Raw genomic sequence first — 22,646 nt, 5'->3', positions numbered from 1 at the left:
AATTGTTAACAAGGTGAAAGTGTTTGTCCCTGTGGTGTCTTTATACAGAAATTTGCCACCTTAGTTGTGAGTAAAATGGACTGAAGAAATCTGCTAATCTTTGCTGTGTCTCTTGTTTTATTGATGGAGGGTCAAACAAAAGCGACTCGTCGCAGTAAAGTAACAAGAATGTGGCCTCAGTGATAACAAGAAAAGCACTCAGAGGGTATAGTCGTATGATTTCCGACGGATCTAATCTTTAAAAAATTTGTGGTCCGCAGTGGTTGATTTGTAGAAGGATCGCGATCATGTGATCTTCAGCAGGCAGCTGATGTAACATTCATTTGTAGTCATAGTTACAGTGATGCTGTGACGCTATCTTGCAATGATCCAGAAATCTTTAACAAATCCGTGGATGCAGACTATAAGCCGCATCACTGCCAGAATTGAATCAGTTGGTCCTTGTGTCATTTTTTGACCTTTCCTGAAAATTTCATCCAAATCCGTTATCTATTTTTGAGTAATGTTAGCAAGACAGCAGACAAACCAATGCCGATTGTCACATAACTCTGCCACATTCCTTGGCGGAGTGACTATACACAACGAAGCAAATACCATGCTGTCTAAACACGTTCTGAAGCAATAGACGGAGACCATAAACTCATCGGGAAAATTTTTAGTGAGGTAGCAGATCAAGTGAGAATAAGGACATTCTTCTCATACACTTCTATACAATCAGACTTCCTTTGTAGCCAGTGGAGCTGCTTTCTCCCTTTCAGATTTGGAGTCTATGTCCATCTTTTATGCAAAGAATTTTTAGGCTTTTATGAGCTTTTATGCAGAGTCGATGTACTGTTACTCCGCCAACGAACGAGGCTGAGTTATATGACAATCTGCGTTGGCTTGTCTGTTTGTTTGTCTCTTCATAACATTAGTCAAAAACTAACAGATTTGGATGAAATTTTCATGGACGGTCACAAATGACACAAAGACCAATTGATTAGATTTTGGCAGTGATGTGGCTTATGGTCTGGATCCACAGATTTGTTAAAGATTTCTGTATCATTGCGAGTTAGTGGCATGGCGTCACTGTAATTATGACTACAAGTGAACACTCCATCAGCTGCCTGCTGACAATCACATGGTTGCGATCCTACCACAAATCGACTGCTGCAGACCGTCTTTTAAAGATTTCATCCTTTGGAAATCATGAGCCGCTTTGGCAGAGTACTGTGCTCTCTGAGTGCTTTTCTTGTTTGCTGAGTAACTCATAGCAGTAGATCCTTTCCATTTTATGAACTTGTACAATTGAATCACACCCAAACCTAAGTCCAAACCAAAGAAATCAAAGAGCAAATTCAACATTTTATATCAATGAAATCACGCAGGGTGGGAATAAGTGTTCAAAGTGGAACTCCACCCCATTCCACAGGCCATAGCCAGGTACTCTTTGCTTTAATAAAGCATGAATATCTTGGCCAAAAATGTAAAGTAAGGGGTAATAGCGTTGAATAAGGGTACATGCAGTCTACAACTGTATCACTACTTTTGAGAATAAGTGCAGGTGACAGCACCCTAAAGCAGTCTCCCCCCCCCCCCCTCTATTTACTAGCCAGTGATGTGCAGCCTCACTTATTTAGGTCACGTAAGAGAGAGACAAGCCACCAGCAGTAGAGAAAAGGAGAAGAAATGTCTGCTGACATAGAACTACAGGAAGCTAAGTTCTGCTGCCACATTCTGAAAGGGGTCATAAGAAATCCCGTATGTCAGCTCAGGCTGGTGTAGTCAGTGGAGCAGTAGTAAACGAGTGGTGTGGGGAGCTGTAAAATTGGACAAAGGGGGAACCAGAGGAGGCTGCTGGTGGAATGTCTTTAGCTTTGTATGGTTGTACAGTTGTGAATGAACTTTTGAACTCATCCGAAAACAGCTTCTGAAATGACATGATGAACGCATTCTTGTAGAGCTACAACTCAACAATTAATAGCAACTATACTTGCTATGCGCTGGTTGACTTCTTTGTTTTAATGCAGCCACTTTAAAATAGCATAACAGACAATTAAGGTGGTTTTCTGAGTGTGATGGTAAAGTAAAAAAAAAGACTTCCTAAAGCTTTGGAATGGAACGTATGATCAATGTGAGAATCTGCTATTACAGCATGATTGGGGCATTGCGGTATACAGGAACTGATAAAAAAAGAAATCTTTTTTAAACCACAATGTCTGTCTTCTACCCTTCAACATTTCACGGTCAAGTTTTGAACAGATGTCCGGTCATTTATTGTCTCCTGTATACATTTAAAGTGGGTTGGTGTTGTGAATGTTTCTTCTCTTGGAACCGGTAAATGCTTTGCTCACAAGGGTTGGATTATCTCATTTGTATAAATATGGTGTCAGCCCCAATCCACCATTGTCTTAAACTGTAAGTTGTACCAGACTTTTCTCAAACTACTCACTACAAAAGGAATTACAAAATGAATACCATGAAAAGAAAGCTTGTTTGTTGTTTTTGATGGTTACTGTGGGGACACTGCCAACATGGCAGATGTTTCTCATTACGGCAGCTCACTACAGAGCCACAGAGGTGTCAAATCAGCTACACAATTCAGTTACACGGTGTTCTTTTGGCAGGCATGACTTCGACACTGAACTCATAAATATAACATAGAGTGGGTGGAACAAATGTGAATGATATACTGAAAATACTGCTCAATGACCTTGCTTGCATTGTTTTAGACTGAGGGGTGCAAGAGCATAACTAAACAGAAGCTGTTTGCACTGGCAAACGACATTTTGACAAACTTTTGAAGTGAAAGTTGTGCTTTTCATTTACTAGAACATTTTAGTCTGGGTGTGGTACCGACATATAAAGCAGTTGATTGTGTGTCACGGATGCAGTGAAATCATTCCTGAAAACACTCTCCAAACATTGAGCACTTGTAAATGTTTGTTGTGCTAAAATTTCAACATACTTGGGCTGGACCAGTGATAGCACGAAATGCAAAGGAAAAACAGAAAATGAAAAAAAAACCAATTGCAGCTGAGGGCGAATGCTGTGCTATTCTGTATTAGTATGCAGACACACACAACATAGCAACATTGTCTAAGTCTGTAAAATAATAAAAAAGAGACATAATATGTAAATATAATATAATATATGTACACTACCAGTCACAGTTTGGGCACACCTTCTAATTCATTTATTTATTTTTATGTAGATCCCCTATGTAGATTTAATACTCAAGATGAACACTTTTTGTTTATAACATAATTTCATATATATTCTTTTATAGTTTGGATGTCTTCAGTATTGATCTACAATGCTAAAATAATTCAACAAGAGCCACTGAATGAGAAGGTGTGTCCAAACTTTTTGACTGGCAGCGTATATGTATATATAATATGTTCTTCACATCCAGAAAATAAAACAAAACCATTTACATTCAAACAGCAGTGTGGAGTCAACGTGTCAAGACTACCAAAGTTAGATACAGTACAGTATAAACAAAAACTACAGACATTGTCCTCAATGCTTTTGTCATACTTTACAACATTTTACCAAAGTGTCACTGGGGAGTTCACAAACCCTTTGGAGAGTCATATGAAAACATTTCACACATAAATACACAACTTAAATGATACACAAGATTTACTACATGTGCCAAAAGCCTCTGACTTTTCCACGATTCTGATGAAATAATGATTATGATGCGTCACTACACAATGAATGACGTTATGAAGACTTCATAATTCTGTCATTGTACGTCAATCACTTAATCAAAGCAGTACTGTGAAAGTGATAAATGTAGGTTGTGTAGTTAATGTTTAAATGGAGAAACTGTCCTGCAGGTCTGACATAAAAAGTAGAAACTGCATGTGTGATGCTGCAGTCTGATTTCACACAATATATGTGGGTTGAAATACTGTGAATATACTTGTGTGTGTTAAAATTGCCCCTTTGTTTCACATCTTAGCCATAAATGAAAATTATTTTTCTCAAAAACAGGCCACGTTTCATGTTCTGTGTAGAATCAAGTGCTTCATAGTTGCATTAAAGACTGAACATTGAGACATTCAAATGTTATCAAAGATAAACAAGTAGCTAACAATGTAATTGCTGTTAGTAATTTGTCAGAAGATGGTTAATTTGGACCATGTGTATTAAAATTTGAACTTTTGCATGAACAGGTTATCTACCTTAGACTCAGAAGTAATTTATCCAGAAAGCAAGAAACAATAAACATGAAAAATTGAGACAAACTGGAGGTACATTTTTGTTTTCACGCATTATATATCATAATGAAAACATGCCCTTTGGAAGGTTGAATGTGAATCTTCACATATCAGATTTACACCATTTCTGTGCTTTAAAATGCAGTCTAAATAGAAAAGTGACAGAATTTAACAAGGACAGGAATAAGGGCAGACACATACAGTAGCATGTTGAGAGTTCCCAGTTAGTAACCCCGGCCCTCCCTTTAAAAAACACACAAAAGTAGTGGTTGAATGCTTCCGAGTAGAATATACTCATAAATACTGTGTATATCTATATATAAATCATGCACACACGCACTCACACCTTCAACTTATCCTCTGCAGAAATGTTCGATTTACAAAAGTATTTACATCAACTGATAGTGACTCATGTTCCCAGCATTATGAACAGTGTGTTAAAAAGGCTACAAAAAATCCCCAACAAACAAACAAACAATAAAGGTTCTGGGATTTGAAAAAAAAAAAAAAAAAAGGTAGACTGATTATTGACCAGGTCTGAAACATTCTGATTTATCTAAATGCTTTTTGAAAATAATTTTTTGCAGAATTTTATTATTTTATTTTTGCCCAGGTTTGTGTGAGAAGTGGAAATCACATCATGTACTTTTAATTAAGGCTGTGTACAGACTGACATCACACTACTGCAAAAACCAGAGGGCTGATAAAACACTGGGTAATTTTTCAAAATTCAAACCTAACCCAACTTATGCCACAATACAGCAGCATCATTGAAAAAACACTCTTTACCTCAGGCTCAGATTGAAAAAACAAATTGTCACCTTGAGGTAAGTAAGCTGATTTTCATCCAAATGTAGCACATTTTAAACACGTTTAAAAAAAAATACAGAGAAAACAGTGAATAATGCATGCATTTTCATCCACTACTGTAATGCAACTAGTTGGATTTGTTTCATTGAGATATGTAGGTGGGGGTGCTAATTCTCTCTTTGAGTATCATTGCAGAAGAAGACAGCACAATAAAATCACAGCAACCGTCAGTCAGACCTTAAACAAACAGAACTGACATCAATGGACATACGGAATATGTCATTTTTTTCCATGTTTTAGTCAAAATATAATGCTTTCCTCATTGCTCCACACAGATCTGATGCGTTTGCTCTTCTGCCATTTTTAATGTCTTTAGTGTAGCTGAGGTTTCAGTGGATGTTTGGATGAATGTGGATGCCACATGCTTTGCTTTTATTGAAGCACTTAACCAACCTCTGTGTTTGGATTTGTTTTTATGCGCAAACGAAAAATGTGGTGCCTGGAATCAAACCTGCACACTGGTCTTAAAGCATCCTTTAGTATTAAGACTGCTCTGAAAAGACAGAGGACAAAAGTATCTGAAAACGTAATTAAGTCAGTGTGAAGTTTCATCTGTCTGAGTTTGCCAAATAAAGTGGGTCTTTACCAAAATTAAAAACATTTTAATAGAAAATTGTGCTTTCACTGACAAGGTACTGTCTAATAAACAAATGCATGGCTAGCTAGCATGAAGATACTTGCTTGACTTGGATAATTACTCTACCAAGGAATGCAGTGGAATTACGTGACGATTGGCATTGGTTTGTCTGTTCGTCTGTCTGTTTGCAACATTACCCAAAAACGGACAGATTTGGATGAAATTTTGAGGGAAGGTCAGAAATGACACAAGGACCAAGTGATAAGATTTTGGCAGTGATACAGCTTCTCGTCTGGATCCACAGATTTGTTAAACATTTTTGTATCATTGTGAGATAGCGGCATAGCGTCACTGTAACTATGACTCCAAGTGAACACTACGTCAGCTGCCTGCTGACAATCAAATGATTGTGATCCTACTATAAATCGACTGCTGCAGACCACAATTTTTTTCAAGATTTCAGCCTTCAGAAATCATATAACCACTGAGCAGCGTTGGCATAGTACTGCATTCTCTGAGTGCTTTTGTTGTGATATTAGCTTTTCCTAAATTTTTGCATGTCTATTGGCCATTTCTAACACTAAGTTGTTCTACAAAAGATTTAATGTCTGGCCTGTAAGAACAGAAGGAATTAGATACGTCTTTCAAGTGCACATGAGTATTATATTTGAATTTACTTGCATGCAAGATCTTGAACAATAATAACTATTTAACATTAAAATAGCAGCAAACAACTATCTGCTATGTCAAGATAAAGTGGAGTAATGGCGTCAGCAGAGAATGAAGTCACACTACTCTGTTTTCTGTTTTAGCAGCCAGCCTCGCTGCATATGCATGTGAATCCCTCCCTTTGAAACTGTTGGGGCTCCTCATGCTTATAAACACACTGAGAGTGACCTCCCTCACTGGATTGGAAAAGCAAATATTTGCTTGTGTCTGTTCTGCTAAAGTCATTGCGTGTCTGTTTCTATACTTGAGTGGATCAATGAGTGGAAACAGACATACACAGACTGGAGCAGAACAGACACAAGTGGACAGAAGTGAGAGACGTGAAGTGAAGATAGCTCTACTCGAGTTAATAACCGCTCGCTATGTCCATTCACTGTATTTTACAATGATAGCGTGGGTTCAGGAGTAGTGGCTAGATTTGTTTTTGTTGGTTCTCGTTTACATGACCTTTGTGGTTGTAAATTAAAGGGAGGAGGAGGTGTGCCTGTTTGGTTTGGTCTGAGATGCTGGTGCTCTTACGATACCAAATCGTTCTAAAGGCTTGCAAACAGAACCTTCAGATTGATGCATACATGACCAAATCCAGACTTCATAAACTCTACTTCATCTTCAACAGTACCTGAAACAACTTCACTCACACAAAGTTCTGCATTATTTAACACTGCTGTTGTAGATCTGAACACCTAATAGTGCTAACATCTCCGTATATCTAAGTACGAGTATGGGTTGGGTAAAGACAGCAGTGAAAGGGAATGTGATGCATTTATGTTCAATATCCAGGACTTTAAACTGTTACATTCAAGTGTACTGAGCATGTATTGGAGCACATATAATGTCATGACGCCTTGTCTGTGGTCATATTGTGTTAACAGGTTACATTACAACCTACCATGTGGTTTAACAGATGCATGTTGATAAGGATCACTTGAACATGCTCAAACACTAGCATGACTAAATCTCTAAATCTCTAGTTATTAAGCATAGGATGTGATTCTGTAAATGAGCTTCACTAACATAAACACTGAAACGAAGAAGAAAAGCTTAGAAAGCTTATGTGTTGCTGGAACAAGTCATATCAGTTCATAGATGACTAATTTTGAATAAACTGTAGCATGTCAACTGTAATAAATACTGTATGGTATTTATTTTGTTTCCATTTAATAAACAAGAATATGATTATATAAATTAAGTTTACCATGTGAAAGATACACTATAGCTGTAATATATTATTATGCACCTGTTAGACATCTTATCTCTGTTCTGGTTTTCTGTTGAAAATAAATCTAAATGAGGCAGGCAAAAATTCTTGGTTTGGCACTAACCGTGTCAAAAGAATTTACAGTGTAGCCAAAGGCTTTTGGTGCACAACATGACCCCAACAGGATAATCAGGCAGTCACTATTCATCCATTTAAAAATTGTTTTGTCAGGCAGAAAGATTGCAACAATACTGTGATTATCAGAATGCATCTTTGTCCAACTGTAGACACAACACAGCGCAGGGTTAGCTGTAGCAAGCTCACTTTACAGTGCTGTTAAAGGGCCTGTGTTGGTGTGACTGAGACGCCATCATTTCCTTTCGGTGGGTAGGAGCCATGGGTGGACAGTCCTTTTCCTCACTCGTTTCTTCGGACATTGTATTTGTAGAAAGAGGCAAGTTTCCCTGGTTGCCACGGAGCTCCAAGCATGCTGCAGATTTTAAGGGTGGTGGTGGGACAGGTAGAGTTTGAGGGGAGTGTTGATGTCAGGCGAAGGGGCTGTCTGACTTTAAGATGGAGGCATCTGTATCATGGAAGCCCTTGCCGTTCATGTGTTCTGTGTGACCGTCAATGCTGTAGCAGCCCTGTACCTCAGTGATGGAGGAAGCTGTGTAGGAGGCTGAACGCAGGGCATCCGAGTGGTTTCCTACACTGCTGCCGAACTGAATTTGATACTGGTTCCAGTGCCTCCTCAGAACTGCTTGGACCTAATCAGGGGAAAGACATTTCACATATTAATGGGACTGCCAAAGAATTATTAGTTTACATCAAGCTAGAAATGGTATGTGATTAGCCTAACTCAAAGAAATGTAATATAAAAACAACACATTGCAGCTTCAGAGGGAGTTGGGGTAGTGTAGCAGGGTAGCAAATATGTTTATTTTCAGAAATGGTGTAGTTTTCCTTAAAGAACAGGATGCAAGCAAACATGAGCTGCACCTGAACTGCAAATAGAGCAGGTAGAGACACAGCTGCTCTGTATAAAACGTTGTCACTAAATATTCAATAATAAATAAAACTCCTTTTAATGCAACAAATTCATACTGATCTTCTCCAGTAACTCCTGGAAAGACAGTGAAGGTGTGTACTTCCAAAAATGTTTCTTTATCAAGCTTTTGGACTCTCTTTTGTTGTAAATTCTCACTGAAGCACTTTGTGTGCCTTCACTCAGGATCCATAACTATCCATTTCCTGAGTCTGTGTTCCTGTTTACAGACATAATGATGTCATGGTTTCTTTGAGCCTATAATGAGCTCAGAATTAGGACACATGTTGGCAGCAAATTATATCAGATACCGATAAAAGCTTCACTATGTGCTTGCTTCCTTTATTCCTGGATCAAAGAGGAGTTATTTAGCGGATCTTGTAATTCATTCACTTCAAACAAAAACAAGCTATGTGGATCAATAACCTGCCTAATTGTAAGCAATCAGTTTACAACCCATGGCTGTTTGCCAACAGTATGGTCCTGCAAAAGGCAGCAGATCAGACGATGCTATCTAGGCTACCACTGATCACAAAGGGGAAGTGTGTAATAGTGTTTACGTGTGTGTGTGTGTGTGCACGTCTAAAAGACTTAAGAAAAGGGCATAACCCCATCTTACTTCTCCATTGAAAAAGCAGAAGATGGTGGCCACAAGTAAACCCTGGAATGGAAAAAGAAACGAATGACACAGAGAAAAGACACATGTTAGAGAATAGTCTTAGGCAAGCTGTTTGTAGACAACATCTGTAAGGCCAAAGGGCGATGAAGCAGAGAAATTTGAGAGGTCAAAATGAATACATTTTGAGTGCAGACTCAGCCTGTTACTCAAGACATTTTCCATGCTGGGCCAGCTCAGGATGATCAGATAACACCTTGTCAACATCCAGCTCATTTCAGCCCCTTTCAGCTCAGATAATTCATGCCTTCCTTCCTGCTGTTCTTGCTGCTGGTCTACAGCACAGACACAGCCTCATCTGAGGCTGATAGGAATGTTTGGATTTTACTAAAAGCTAAGAAAATGTTGTGGCTGAAGTCAATTCAACAGATCACTTTTGTAAAATAAATGCCTCGAAGTTTTATGATGAATTACATACACGTAACAAAGACAACAGGACTTTACAAACAGGAAAACAGCCGTTCACGCAACAGGCAGTAACCTTTGAATACCGTTCTAAAAATACACACTGGACATGCATTTACGCAACATGTCGATGGAAATGTTTCAGGAAGTTAGTCACAATTAGTCACTATCACCACGACTGGACAAAACAATGTGGCTCACAAGTTTTCACACCAATCATCATCTTACCTGGTAATGCATGAGTATGTGCATGATATAGTCATATATTTCAGAGGAAACCCGGCCCTCTGGCTTGTAGGGAAGCAGGACATACTGAATTCCCAAAAGAGGCACCAGGATGAGAGTGGCTCTCACTGCTTTCATGTAGAGACTCGACTCCGCCTGATGGGTCACCTTCAGTTTGGTGATGAGGACTCGAACGATGTTGAGGAGAAAGAACAAATTGACCTAATAGGAGAGGACATCAATGAATCAGCATTACATTTGGGTTCTGTGAATTAATCCTCTTAATACCTTACAAATATGTGTCAATGAGCAGTAGTTTATCACAGAAAGTTTAAGGTATGAAGAACAGGATTGTATGTAAGTGATGCTCCAAGTAAAAATCATTATATGCTGTATGAAGACTATAAATGTTTCAGTCGAGCAAACTTTTCTCAAAATAAAAAAAAATGTATTAGAACAAAAAAAGAAATGATTTGAATCAATTACAGCAAACCTGGAACTTTAAATGTTTTCAGTGTGACTGATCTGTTTTGTTGTTTTTTTTTAAATTGAAATGATGAAAATGACCACGAAATGTGTCATTTGTTTGAGTATACCATATTTATCAAGAGGCGCTATTAAAAGAGGATTGAGTCTTTGCTTGTTTAACTGTGTCAAAAACTCAAGAATTTACTTTTTAACATCAATATTTGCTCAGATGATACTGACACACCTCACAGATCCTGACTCTATCCCTTAATTCAGTTCTTAATGATGGCCTTCAAGTACAAAACAATACCAAAACCTTTTCTTTGGGCCTTAAAACCTGCGCAATTTTTCATAAAGGCTGTTTGAGACTGAACATTTAGTGCTGAGAAAGCCCTAAGGGACCAGTTTTCTGTGAAGCATGCCCTGTTGTGCTGATTAGGTGAATTCCTAGAAAACAACTCAGGCCTGGGGACCAGTGGGTGGATTCTCAGCGGGCAGATGCATTGATTTCACAAGACAAACACAATTATGCATGCTATGAAGCTGTGTCCTGCTTGCAGGCCCCCCTGCAGTGTCCACTCGGAAGAGGACAAAAGCAGCTTATTGTACTCATTGTGCAATAACAACAGTGTACCAAGAGAAACAAGGAACAAATCAGTTGGTTTATTTTAGAAAACAGACGTGTTAAGATTAACTTTGTTGTAACTGATTGGTATCAGGAAACGGAGTGAGCTGTTTTACCAAGAGAGCAGCACAGATGGGGCCATGGATGATGTAGAGTAGCGACGTTTTGGAGCTAATCCAACAGCTACAATGGAGGAGAGTACAAAAAGGAAAGGTTTACACAACAGTATCAATGCACTGCATGACAGCTGGCCCATCATGCAGAGAAATTAATTTGCAGTTAGCAGCAGGTCAGTGCAGAGAAGCCATAAATGAGATTTAATGCTTTGTTCAGCTGTGCAAGATGCAGATAAAAAAGCAGCGTATAATCCTGGACTACATGAAACATAGTTACAGAATATATTCACCTTTTATATTGGATGTGCTTTTCAGTATTACTGCTATCTACAGATTTATTTGCTCATGGTATTTTTAGCGTTGCCTTACTTGTCATTGTAGTAGTAACTTCGAGCAATGGCATGTATGGATGCTGGAATGAGAGGAAAGCCTGCAAAAGAAAATGCATTCAGGTAAACAAAAGACCTTGAAATCCTTAATCAGCTGTAAATGAGCTTAATTTGTCATCCGTACCCCAGCCTAGGAGATAGTACCACATGAGGTGCTGCTTCTCTGCAAACACGGCCACCACAATGAGAGTGTGCAGATATATTCCTTCACACAGCATCCAGAAGTAATTACAGCCAAACAGGTACAGATGAATAAACTGGGACACTTTGCAGCTTGTCTGGGGAAGAAAAACATGTACATAATAAATGTGGAGGCAGGCTGTACCCAACAGTGCAATTTTAGAGCAGCATATCAACTTTTATCCCTCTGAATCCCAAAACCTGCCTGTGGGTTTGATGCTATCTGTAAAAAAAACAAAAACAAAATCCCTACATTGATTAGAGCGAGAGCCTGAAGAAACAGAAAGAAACGTCGGGTTTTCAATCGGCCCTTCAACTACTACTTCTTGGATTACTGTTATTTATTTCTCCGTCAAAGAACACAGCGGAGTTATGTGACATTTGTCTGTCTGATATCAACATTACTCACAAATAGACTAATGGATTTGGATGAAATTTTTAGGGAAGGTCAGAAATGACACAAGGACCAAATGATTAGATTTTGGCAGTGATATAGTCTGGATACAGGTTTTGTTAAAAATATCTTTATCTTTGTGAGGTAGCGGCACGGCGTCACTGTAACTATGACAACAACTAAACACATGATTGTAATCCTACTACAAATTGACCATTGCGGATCACAATTTTTTAAATTTCATCCGTCGGGACACATACAATGACTAAGCAGCCTTAACGGAGTACTGTGGTCTGAGTGCTTTTCTAATTCTGATTTTTTTTTTTATTTTGTAAAAATGCATATTTTTTTTAAATCGATTTTATGGCATTATAAGTTTGCCAAACTGCACAAAGGAAGCATTTAATAGGGTTAAAACACCTGAACTAGAAAGCCCAACAGAAGTGTGCAAATAAATTGAATAGAGTAATCTATTACAGGATTGAAAAAAAAAAGAATAGTAGAAAACCACAAATCAATAAATCAAACTCACTGGATTCCTCTGCACCAGTTCCTGGTTGTTTGCCACCGCGGTCAGGAAAATGATGGTGATCACAGAGTTGAGAACAAAAGAAAAAAAGAGGTTTTTGTGAAGGGTGATCCTTTGGCAGCTCAAACTCCTGCAAGAAGAGAAAGGCGACGTTATATCACAGTGCTTCTTGTCCATTCAAAGACTAAGAAATATCTCTCTATGAAGCAAGATAAGAAATGCTGACTCACTTGAAATGGAAGAATATTCCAAGGGAGATGAAGAGGGAGGTCAGTGACAGCCCATGTCCTATGAGGGCTAAGTAGAACAGATTCATTGCGGTCTGGAAGGAAACAAGAGACAGGAATTAGATTATGTGGTCTGGTCTGATTATCCTTCTCCTAATGACTACTCATGTAGTAAGACAGCGTATCATTATAGCATCAACATTTAGCTTAATGTTTCTCTTAAAATGCTCCCAATGTGGCTCTTTCCATTTGCTGTGGATAATTATAATCTCCACATAATGAATGCTATTGATGCGAGTGTTTTTCAGCACCACTACAGAATCATTTAATACATTTCATCCAAAGCCAGCATGACATTTTTGCGTAAATGGACTTATTTGCGGAGCATATTTCTGAAAATTTACCATCTACCCCACTGCAGCCCACTCTGTTTTTAGGGCTGAATGACCACAACCCCTGATATCCCCAAAAAAATAGATGTCTAGGTTCAAGGGGCAGAATTAAGATATGCACATTCGTGACCTTTTACTACCTCCCTATCACTGTAAATGCACAGCAACTGCCCAGACCTTTATTACAAGTTGATGCTAATCAGGATTCATTTGTTTATATCCGTCGGCATCAATGCAGTTTCGTGATGTGACCTACCACTCTGCCTTCATTGGTGTGTTCATTGCAGCGGGTGTAATTTGTCCATGTCCTGTTGCTCTCAGGATGCAGAAACCAATGGCCACTATCAGTGCAAATCTTTGTAACCATCTCTGGAAAGAACAAGGGGAAAAAAGAAGATCAAAAGAACATGCTAGCTACTTTTCAAGCACAACTTTCAGATTATTTAAACACTTCTTTGATTCTTTGATGGATTCATCGTATTTGCAACAATCGCCCACAACATTTAAACCACTGACAGCAGCAGTCTCCCCCACCAACACAATGCACCCCATCACACCCCAGAAACTGCTCAGGGACCACTTGGGAAACACAACAAGGAGCCGCAGGTGTTGACTTGTTCTCCAAACTCTCCATAACTCTCTATAATGCCACACATCACAGGACATCCCCAAAGATCCATGCCCCAATCGATCAGAGCACATCTGGCAGCACAAAGACGACTTACACAATATTAGGCAAGGTGTTGCAGATGATTGGTGTATCCTGGAGCTACAAAGATAAGAGGTAAAGACAGAAGGCTTAGGGCCTTTTGAAAAAAATAAAAAAACATAGAAATGGCCGTTACACAAAGCGCCATGAAGTTAAAAACATATTTTGAAATTCCAAAACTGAAAAAAGCGATCAGGCATTGGATTGAATCATTCAGCTGAATAACCTGATGGGGAATGTGCTCCACTGAAGTTTTGTATCTGAATCTGTGAGAAACACTGTGATACATTTACACCCCATGGAAGCACATTTAAAAAAAAAAAAAAGAAAGAAAAAAAAAGCTTGCTCCTGTCTATCCTCTCATAAGTATAAACCTTTAAGCTGCATGGCCATTTGTTGTAATTGGTTTGTATGTTGTACCTGAGCTCAGGGCCCAGTTCTCACTGTTCTCATCCAGCTAAATGAAAGGGTTAAACAGAGATAAAAGGGGATCTTTATGAAGTTAGTGTATTGGTCATGGGGAGTACTATTCAACCTGTGAATTTAGTTGTATAATGGCTTCTGTGGTTCTGGAAAGCTTTCACCATAGTGATACCAGAAGGATTATCTCAGTTTGGCCAACCTGAAGTTTTTCAGGGAAAAGCTTGCAAACAATGAGTGAGGATTTGACCCACATTTGGGGGAAAAAAAGAAAGTCTGGATATTGCGACTTTTGCTGCTTCCATTTTGTCAAACTTGCAACTGGACCAAGCATGTTTGGCCACTACAAGATGCAAAGCTCACCTGAAGGATCAAAATCCTGGAAGTAGTCTGGGCAGTGCTGCTCCGATGTAACTCCAGCTTTGGTGTCGTCCCAACACAGCCAGCCATCCCAAGTGCGGTTACACATGGGCTCTAAAACCAACGACAAAAGTTCAGACCCAATGACTGAATTGGTCAAACAGGGATGATGCAAAAGTGAAGAGACAGCGTCCAGTTTGTGAACCACTACACTAAACCACATTGACTCTTTTTAGCAGACCACTTTCGTATCAGACCTTTTATTCTTACAGTGTGATTCCAGCAGTTATTTAAGGAAAAAGTTTCTAACATATCAGACAATCTTGATTTGACTCCATTTCAGAAACTTTCCATTTAAGACTGAAAATTTGCTCTTTGCTGTTCTGACCATACAAACACTGTGAACTGACCACAGAACACACTTGTAGAATTTTCCAAGTAGTGCTTGAAACCTGTTTCCTGTTCCTTTCAAGATGGGTACAGAAAGTTCAGAACGATGAAACATCACAACTACCTTGTCTGCTGTGGATATTGTCCTTCATTATCTTCTGATAGCACTCGAACTGTGCTGTAACGATCTTGTTCCTGGTGAGTCCCATGTCATGGTAGACATTGGTTGGATGTTGCTGATGAGTTTCATTAACCCCCATGCTGGCCTTCACCAAAAACTGCAAGGAAAGAAAGAAAAGGTGTGTAAATCTTTTCAGTCAAGCAATATTATTCCTGAGACATCTTGGGAAAAGTACCATAAAAAATGCATTACACACGAGTATCACGGCGCAAAAACATACAGTCCCTAGTTCATTCTAACTTTGCAGCTGCTGAAGAAGAAGCTTAAATCATGTTTGATATACGTGGAAATCATTTTAAAGACCCTAAAAGTCAAACCTCTTTTAATTTTTTAAAAAAGAAAACTTTAATTGGGATTCAGACCTTTTTGTTTATAGTAGTATTTTAGCATTCCTCTCCTGTTACTTTTTTATTAATGGGTAAGAAAAGCAAACCTGAGTAATGTACATGTACTTCAAGCCAGATTTCTGTCTGAGTCCATTTTTGGTTGAGGAATTTGATTTCATTGGGGAAGTATTAGACTAGTATTAGACTAAGAACATCATCGTGCCCTACTTAATGCTGGAAAAGGAAGTTTGACACACACGAGGTTTCATAAACTCCATTTGCACTTCATGGAAAATAGGACATCTATGCAGAAAAATTGCTAACCAGACATATCAAGCAGCAGATACTAAATTTAAGCTGCTGTTCAATCCTTTAAAGAGCAACTTTTGAGTTGAATTTTTACAAAACTTGTCTCAGAAATGACCATTTGAAAATGTAAGGCACTATTTTACATAGTTTATACAACAAAACAACAGAAATAATTCAGAAATAATAATAATAATGATAGAAGACATTGTAAAAATTGCTCTTAAAAATACATATAGGACATATAGAGCACTTAGGACATATAAAGCTGGTTGTTTCTGGTAAAGTGCACTGTGTCATAATAGGATCAGCTGTCATTTAGTGAGCTGGCCTTTTGTTGCTAGTTTTAAATTGCATGTCATTATTTTTCAACATAATAAATTATTATGTTTGTGCAAGGTAAGATATTGAGTCCACACTTTTCGTAACTACTGAGCAAATGTTTCTGCTTCTGTGTATTTTGTGCAGGTGAAGAAACGTCATTGGTGCATCTGTTACAAGAAGTGCTGTCATGCAGCGATCATTGGTGAACCGGTGAGAAAAAAAATGTGCTTTCAAAATGCTCTCCTGCTGCCACCAAAAAGTTTTGTGTAATACGTCCACACATGTAAAAGTATTCAGTTAAGTACAGTTCATCTTGTGGGTGCTTTCCTACCGTCGTTAGATTACACAGCAGTAAAAGTGCCACCATCCAACCCTGTCCAAAGCCATCCAGCTTCCTCTCAGCCATGTCAGAGCTGGTTGAAGATTGACCAGCTGCAGATGATCTGGAATAGAGAATAAACAATTAAGCAAAGCTATTAGAGAGAAATTAAATCCCCTCACACAGGCCATATCACAGTACTCCTTATCTCTCCATGCTCATAGGTGTTTTGACCAGTAGCTTTAATGCACTGACATGTTACTCCTGTATTTTCTATCACATTTAGTTAGGATTTGGAAGCATAAAGTAGGATTATTGAAACCCTAACTAAATATTTATTTACAACAATGGTCACTGATTTTTGGCTCAACCAAACTACCAGGTTCATAAGAACATTTAATTGCAAGGAATGCGGGGTGATCTTAGTGTCTCTTAAACTGTTTACCATTAACATTTCTATTGTGCAATTAATGACACTGAAGTAACTAAGTAAAGATGAGAAAAGTTACTTTTATTGGACAGGTTCCGAGGCCATTCTGGGCTATTCTGATTCTCTGTTAGCTGTTTTTTTGACTGGTCTGATTTCTTGAAGTCAAAACTGTGAGCCAGTGGTTTGAAATACTTTTAATGGGAGTAGTAAGCACCAAGTGAATCAAAAATGTAAAGAATGAACCGCAACAAGCTGATGTGATGACAACCAACTGTTGATTTGTACAAGAACATATAGCATACATTGCATGATGTGATCTGTTGTAATCCTGACTCTTAACTATAATCAGGACAACAATTCTCACGTACTATGACTGTCCATGTACAGGCAACATAGCATGCCATCTCTCTACATGCTATGTCAGTTTGGACTTCACGCTCCTGCGATGAAATATTTTAACTTGATGATCAAAAAACAGCACAGCTGAAAAATTAAACAGTACGAATCCTCCCAACTGCATCAATCCAAGCAAATTCCACTTCCCTGCTTAAGTCATATACAACTCCACTTAGAGTTAAATTACCACATTCTTCCCGATGCTGCAACTGAGCGGTGGGAATAGGTCTCTTGAAAGAGTTTTTGGTGTGTGGTTTGGAATCCACATGCTTTGCACCCTATCATAAATTCCGAAGTGTGACAGCAGTTGTAAACAATTTAGTGTTGCACATTTCACTTTTAAAGGTGATACTTCCGAGTCGAGCACAATCCCAGAGGGTTGTTTGGAGGAAAGCTGCAGGCCACCGAGATATCACGTCAGGCTGCTGCATCGCAGATGAGACAAAAATTCAAATGGAAACATCCCCCTGAGGTTATACAAATTTGCTTTGCAAAGTGATGGGTGTACTGATGCTCAGGTGGCTGTCCATAGGTTAAACAGCTAGTGTTGAGCTATCTCTGCATTACAGGCCTTCCATTGCTAATTTTCCCATAAATAAATCATAGCCTCAGTCAAGAGTTCCCTCCTGGCACCCAAGGTAACCAAGAACAGGTTGCTAGCATTGTTAAAATACCTGACATGAATCATTAGACTTGGTTCCTGTGGCAGCAATGCCTTCAGTGTGAAACTACAAGCACTTAGCAGCAGCTGAGGAACAAAAAAAGAAGAGAACAGAAAGGAAGTGACAGAGAGAGAACCTGAACTCAGAATGAGATACATATAGGTTTAGGGCATGCAGGACGGGACTACATCTCATTCAGAGGTGAAATTTAATAGTGTCTTTTATACCTCAAAGGAACTAGGTCATCACTTGCAACATCTGATGTCTAATTAAATTGGGTTGAATGAAATAGCTGAAATAACACAGGAACAGGGAACTCTGGGAAAAAGAACATTTACAAAACAGGATATCTAATTGAAAGCACATAATTTTCACTTTCTCTGAATTTGAGTCTACTGACAGAAACTTTTCAAATAGGAAATACAAAAGAACTAGTCATGATGCTGCAGTGTTCTTTTCACAGTAAGTAACAATTGTTGGGCACTGTCGACAAAATACCTGTCTTTTGGTCAATGTCATCCTTTCTGCAGCTGCAATATTTCTGTACAACAGATGTTTATTTCTTTTTGCAACTAAATCTTCCTTTTCAGTAATCATCTCCTGTTTCTTGTTGATTGTGTCATGCACATGTGGAGTCTGAATGTTAAACACTTTCAGGGAAAATTAGGATCCATCAGAAAGACTTCTCTTGCAGATTAGTCATGGAAAATGAGATGCGCAAGTTTCCTTATTGCACCAGGCAGCAAAATAAGTTTGAACATGATGTGCTTGAGTCAATTCGTCGTACTTTACACTTCATTTCCTGTGATGTGACTATTGCACATGTACGCATCACAACCTTGACGTTGCATTGACACATTGTGCAGCCATAGCAAACATCAAAAGTTGCCTCTTTTTTAAACCAGAAATATTTATATACATAGGTTTATGTGTGTCTGAAATCTGGAAACCTGTTTTAAAACAGATATTTGACCCAACTGATTTGAAACTTGTTTTAAATTTAAAATAAATAGCATACCAAATACTACATATTATCATTAAGACTTATACAATTTTGGTACAGCAAATTAGTTGAAATGGTGCCGCTTTGCACAACTTAAACTCCACAAAAAAGCTTGAACATTCCTTGCTTAGTTACAAAAACCAAACAATTTCTCTGACAAAAAAAAAATGTCCACAGTCTAAGCACAAGCTGAAAAATAAATGAAGTGACAAAGCAGGGGGCCATCCGTCAGTACATCAGAGAGGGATTTGACCCACTTAACTCTCCCAGGTCTCCTGAAGTCTGCTCAGAGTTAAAGCACTGGGGAGAGGAAGGGAGGTGGAGGGGCTTACTGAAACTGGGATTGTAAAACATTATGGTGATGTGCAAATTAGAAACAGCCAGGAAAAGATCAGCTGCTCTGTCACACATGCATGCATGCAAACACGCAAAAATGCACGCGCACACATTCACACACACACTGCACTCTGCTTTGCCAAGTTCCCCAGCTGTTTCTTGGCAAGAGTTGTTTTTCATACATTAGCAGTGATACAGAGGATGTATCTTGTCAAATGGAAACACAGAACAGACGTCAAAGAAAGCTTTCCCAATAGTTCCTTGAATGTTGCTCATGGCTACAGTGATTGTGATTACGTACTCATTCCATTTCCTCAGGTCAGAGCTTTTTTTAAGCAGACAAATAATTCGGTTTACCTAATCCTTAAGGTGGTAATAAAGAAAAAACCCTTACCCCTCCCATTTAAATGGAATCCAAATTGAATAAAATGTCATGCTGGAAATTCCCACCATGACATTTTGTTCACTTTCACCATAAATACCTTGTTTATGATGGAAACAACAAAAAACATGCATGCTTTAGCTTCACAGTGATTAGGGTGACGTATTGAACATGCACAATCATCTCCATACAAGCTCTTTAAAGAAAACCTTATGTACTGAATGCCATGGAGGGATGAAGAGTGCTTGGACTTATTACTGTATGTCGTTTTTAATTTCATCAGAAGCCATTCTTCAAATATGTTTTCCTTATTCAAACCAAATGATACTGAGACAATAAAGTTTTAATTCTGCATGTCCCAAACCAAGTCTTTTGTGTAGCATGCAACTAATTCAAAACAGCAATTTAGAATAAAACGCAATATTTGGCTCCGATGCAGGAAGCAGTGGGATGTCCCAACATAACCTCAAACAGCTCACAATTAATCTTCTCTTAAAGGTGGAGCATGTAATTCTGATCTGGTAAAGTAATCTATAAATTAAGTGAATATATCCTTTATTTCCAGTGATACTTCTGGTTCTGTTCTGTTTGTACACTAAAAAAAAAAATATAGGGGAGAGGAGGCGATGTGAGCAAAAGCAACTAGTAGAATCACAGATTCCACCTTGAAAACTGCGTTAAAACATCACCTGCCTCCATCTCGATCTAACGTTTCCACCTGGGGGAACTGCTAATACTTTATCGAACTATTTACTATTGCAAAATATGCAACATCATGTCTTTTACAATGTAGATAAAGTTCAGAGAAGAAGTAGCGTTCTGTCCTCTTATATATGACATTGTTAGCTTGGCTTAGAATTTCACCATTGTAAAGCTCCCAGCAATACACTGAAGCTGTCTTTAATTATTTTGGAGGCTGTGGATATCCTCTGATTTTTGATGGTGAGCGCTTTGTAACACATAGCTCCCAAATTGCCCATGTGTTCAGCTGGGGTGAGATCTGGTAACTGTTCATAAAATTCATACATATAATTTTCATCAAACTATTCACTGATGATTCTGGTATCCTATGGTTGGAGGGGCTGTTATCCTGGAAGACGTCACTCCCATCATGACAGAAAGTTTTATCTATTGGACAAAGATCTTTGTGTTGTTTTCCCTCTGAGGGGACACGTGGACTCAAACCATGGCAGCTAAATGTTCTTTACAGTATAACAGAATTTCCTTTTTTGGGGGGCCCCCTTTAATTTGGTACCCATCTTTAGTGATCAGAAATATAGAAATAAAGTCACAAAGGTTGGCTTTAGTGGCTACTGAAATCCATCACAAATGACAAGGTATCTTTTGCTTTTACTGCTTCCTGAAAGCAAAAACCTGAAACTCTGATTGTAAGTAACTCTGCTCCTTTTCCTGTCCCAAGTCAGGTAAGTATTTGTTTATCTCAGTATGTTCTGCATTTATGTAGCAGCTAAACAAGTCAATTTCACACCGAATCTCACACAGGTTTAGTTTTTTGTACCATTAGACAGTGGATATAAAACACACAAAGAACAGGTGAATTAATGATCAACAAAAACCATGAATATTGTTTTGCTAATTGCAGCCCAAAGCTAAGAGAGCAACCTCCACAGAAGCACAACACTTGATTATTGATCTGTTTGGGTCAACTTAATCCAACCACAGACCAGCACAAACTGTGGGTGGTCCACTATTATCTGTAGTACCTCAGAGTGTTTTCACTGAAGTGGTTAGTCATGTACACTTTGCACAAAGGCTGACATCACCTATTACATCTGCCAGCATGCCGAGAGTTACCCAGAAAAACAGTCTATGCATAACATCTGCTGTCTTCTCACCCAGTGCCAGAGTCCAGGCTGTACTTATCAACTCCTAGTGTCCCTGCAGAGATGTTGTGTTGCACTATAAACATCCTTTTGCACTCACAGGATGTTCGGCGCCCCACACTCTAAGTTCCACTAAATTCTGCCCAATGGCATTCGGATGTCCATTAGACTGGTGAGGGACTATAACTTCATTACTGCCTCATTAAATCTACAGCAGGATATGGGCTTAATGTAAGATGGGGAAAGCCATGAGCATTGATTAAGACTCTGCTTGCAGGAACACAAACAATCAATATATGATCTGCTGCTGTGGCATTATGTCTCTGTTATTACCGTTCATGTTGATAGATTTTCACCTCAAAAATGCCACCCAAGACTAAAACGCTGCACAGTAATTATCACTGAATGATTCTTTGCAAAAGCATATGCAACATATGCTTTTTTATTGTTTCATTGCTGTATGGCATTTAGCCAATTTGTTTTCTCCTGACTAGATCTTTGCTTGTGTTGTGTCTGCTTTCAGATGTACATCGCTTTGGATAAAAGCATCTGCTCAATGAAACTGTAGAAATTGTACAATATGTGAAACACACTCAGTCATGTCTACATTGTAGTAGCAGCTGAAATCAACAACACAATGGCTGTTTGAAGTGATCATTTCTTCAAGCTGTCACCAAAGACAATCTAATGTGATCCAGTGTGCTGAAAGATGAATGAAGGTGTGTGGTGAGAATGCAAAAGAAAATACTCTGCTGTCACACTACAATGTTGCTGGAATCCTGTTATCAATCTTTGAAAGATAAACACAAAACTGGTCACCGGGGTACAGTGATCTTCAGTGCCTTGTGTTTGCTGTATAAACAAGGGGCAAGCAAGGGAAGCTGCACAGTTGTGCCTTCTGGATCTGATTTCAAATGACGTGCAGTCTTCATCATCAGTCATCATTTCAATAAACAGAGGGAGCCATGGAACATTTAGTGCAGGGTCATGTTCCAAGCACAGATT

At 38.7% G+C, this 22,646-nt stretch overlaps 1 protein-coding gene across 2 annotated transcripts in view; it reads right to left on the bottom strand.

Moving 5' to 3' along the window:
* Positions 1–3,026: 3,026 nt before the first annotated feature.
* calcrla (calcitonin receptor-like a) overlaps positions 3,027–22,646 on the bottom strand; it is a 38,523-nt gene continuing 18,903 nt past the window's right edge. For both annotated transcript variants that reach the window (XM_022191852.2, XM_022191849.2), the window contains exons 2-13: positions 16,601–16,712; positions 15,257–15,410; positions 14,746–14,856; positions 13,510–13,622; positions 12,865–12,956; positions 12,638–12,764; positions 11,656–11,809; positions 11,512–11,572; positions 11,143–11,209; positions 9,937–10,155; positions 9,247–9,288; positions 3,027–8,349 (exon numbers count right to left, since the gene is read on the bottom strand). In XM_022191852.2, coding sequence (XP_022047544.1) covers positions 8,128–8,349; positions 9,247–9,288; positions 9,937–10,155; positions 11,143–11,209; positions 11,512–11,572; positions 11,656–11,809; positions 12,638–12,764; positions 12,865–12,956; positions 13,510–13,622; positions 14,746–14,856; positions 15,257–15,410; positions 16,601–16,675 — 1,437 coding nt within the window. In that variant the 5' untranslated portion in view covers positions 16,676–16,712 and the 3' untranslated portion in view covers positions 3,027–8,127. The remainder of the gene's footprint in view (positions 8,350–9,246; positions 9,289–9,936; positions 10,156–11,142; positions 11,210–11,511; positions 11,573–11,655; positions 11,810–12,637; positions 12,765–12,864; positions 12,957–13,509; positions 13,623–14,745; positions 14,857–15,256; positions 15,411–16,600; positions 16,713–22,646) is intronic.

The sequence above is a fragment of the Acanthochromis polyacanthus genome, chromosome 14 (genome assembly GCF_021347895.1).
Source record: "Acanthochromis polyacanthus isolate Apoly-LR-REF ecotype Palm Island chromosome 14, KAUST_Apoly_ChrSc, whole genome shotgun sequence".
Lineage (NCBI taxonomy): Eukaryota > Metazoa > Chordata > Actinopteri > Pomacentridae > Acanthochromis > Acanthochromis polyacanthus.
The sequence above is the reverse complement of the archived record's forward strand: the minus strand, read 5'-3'. Positions and strand labels throughout refer to the sequence as shown.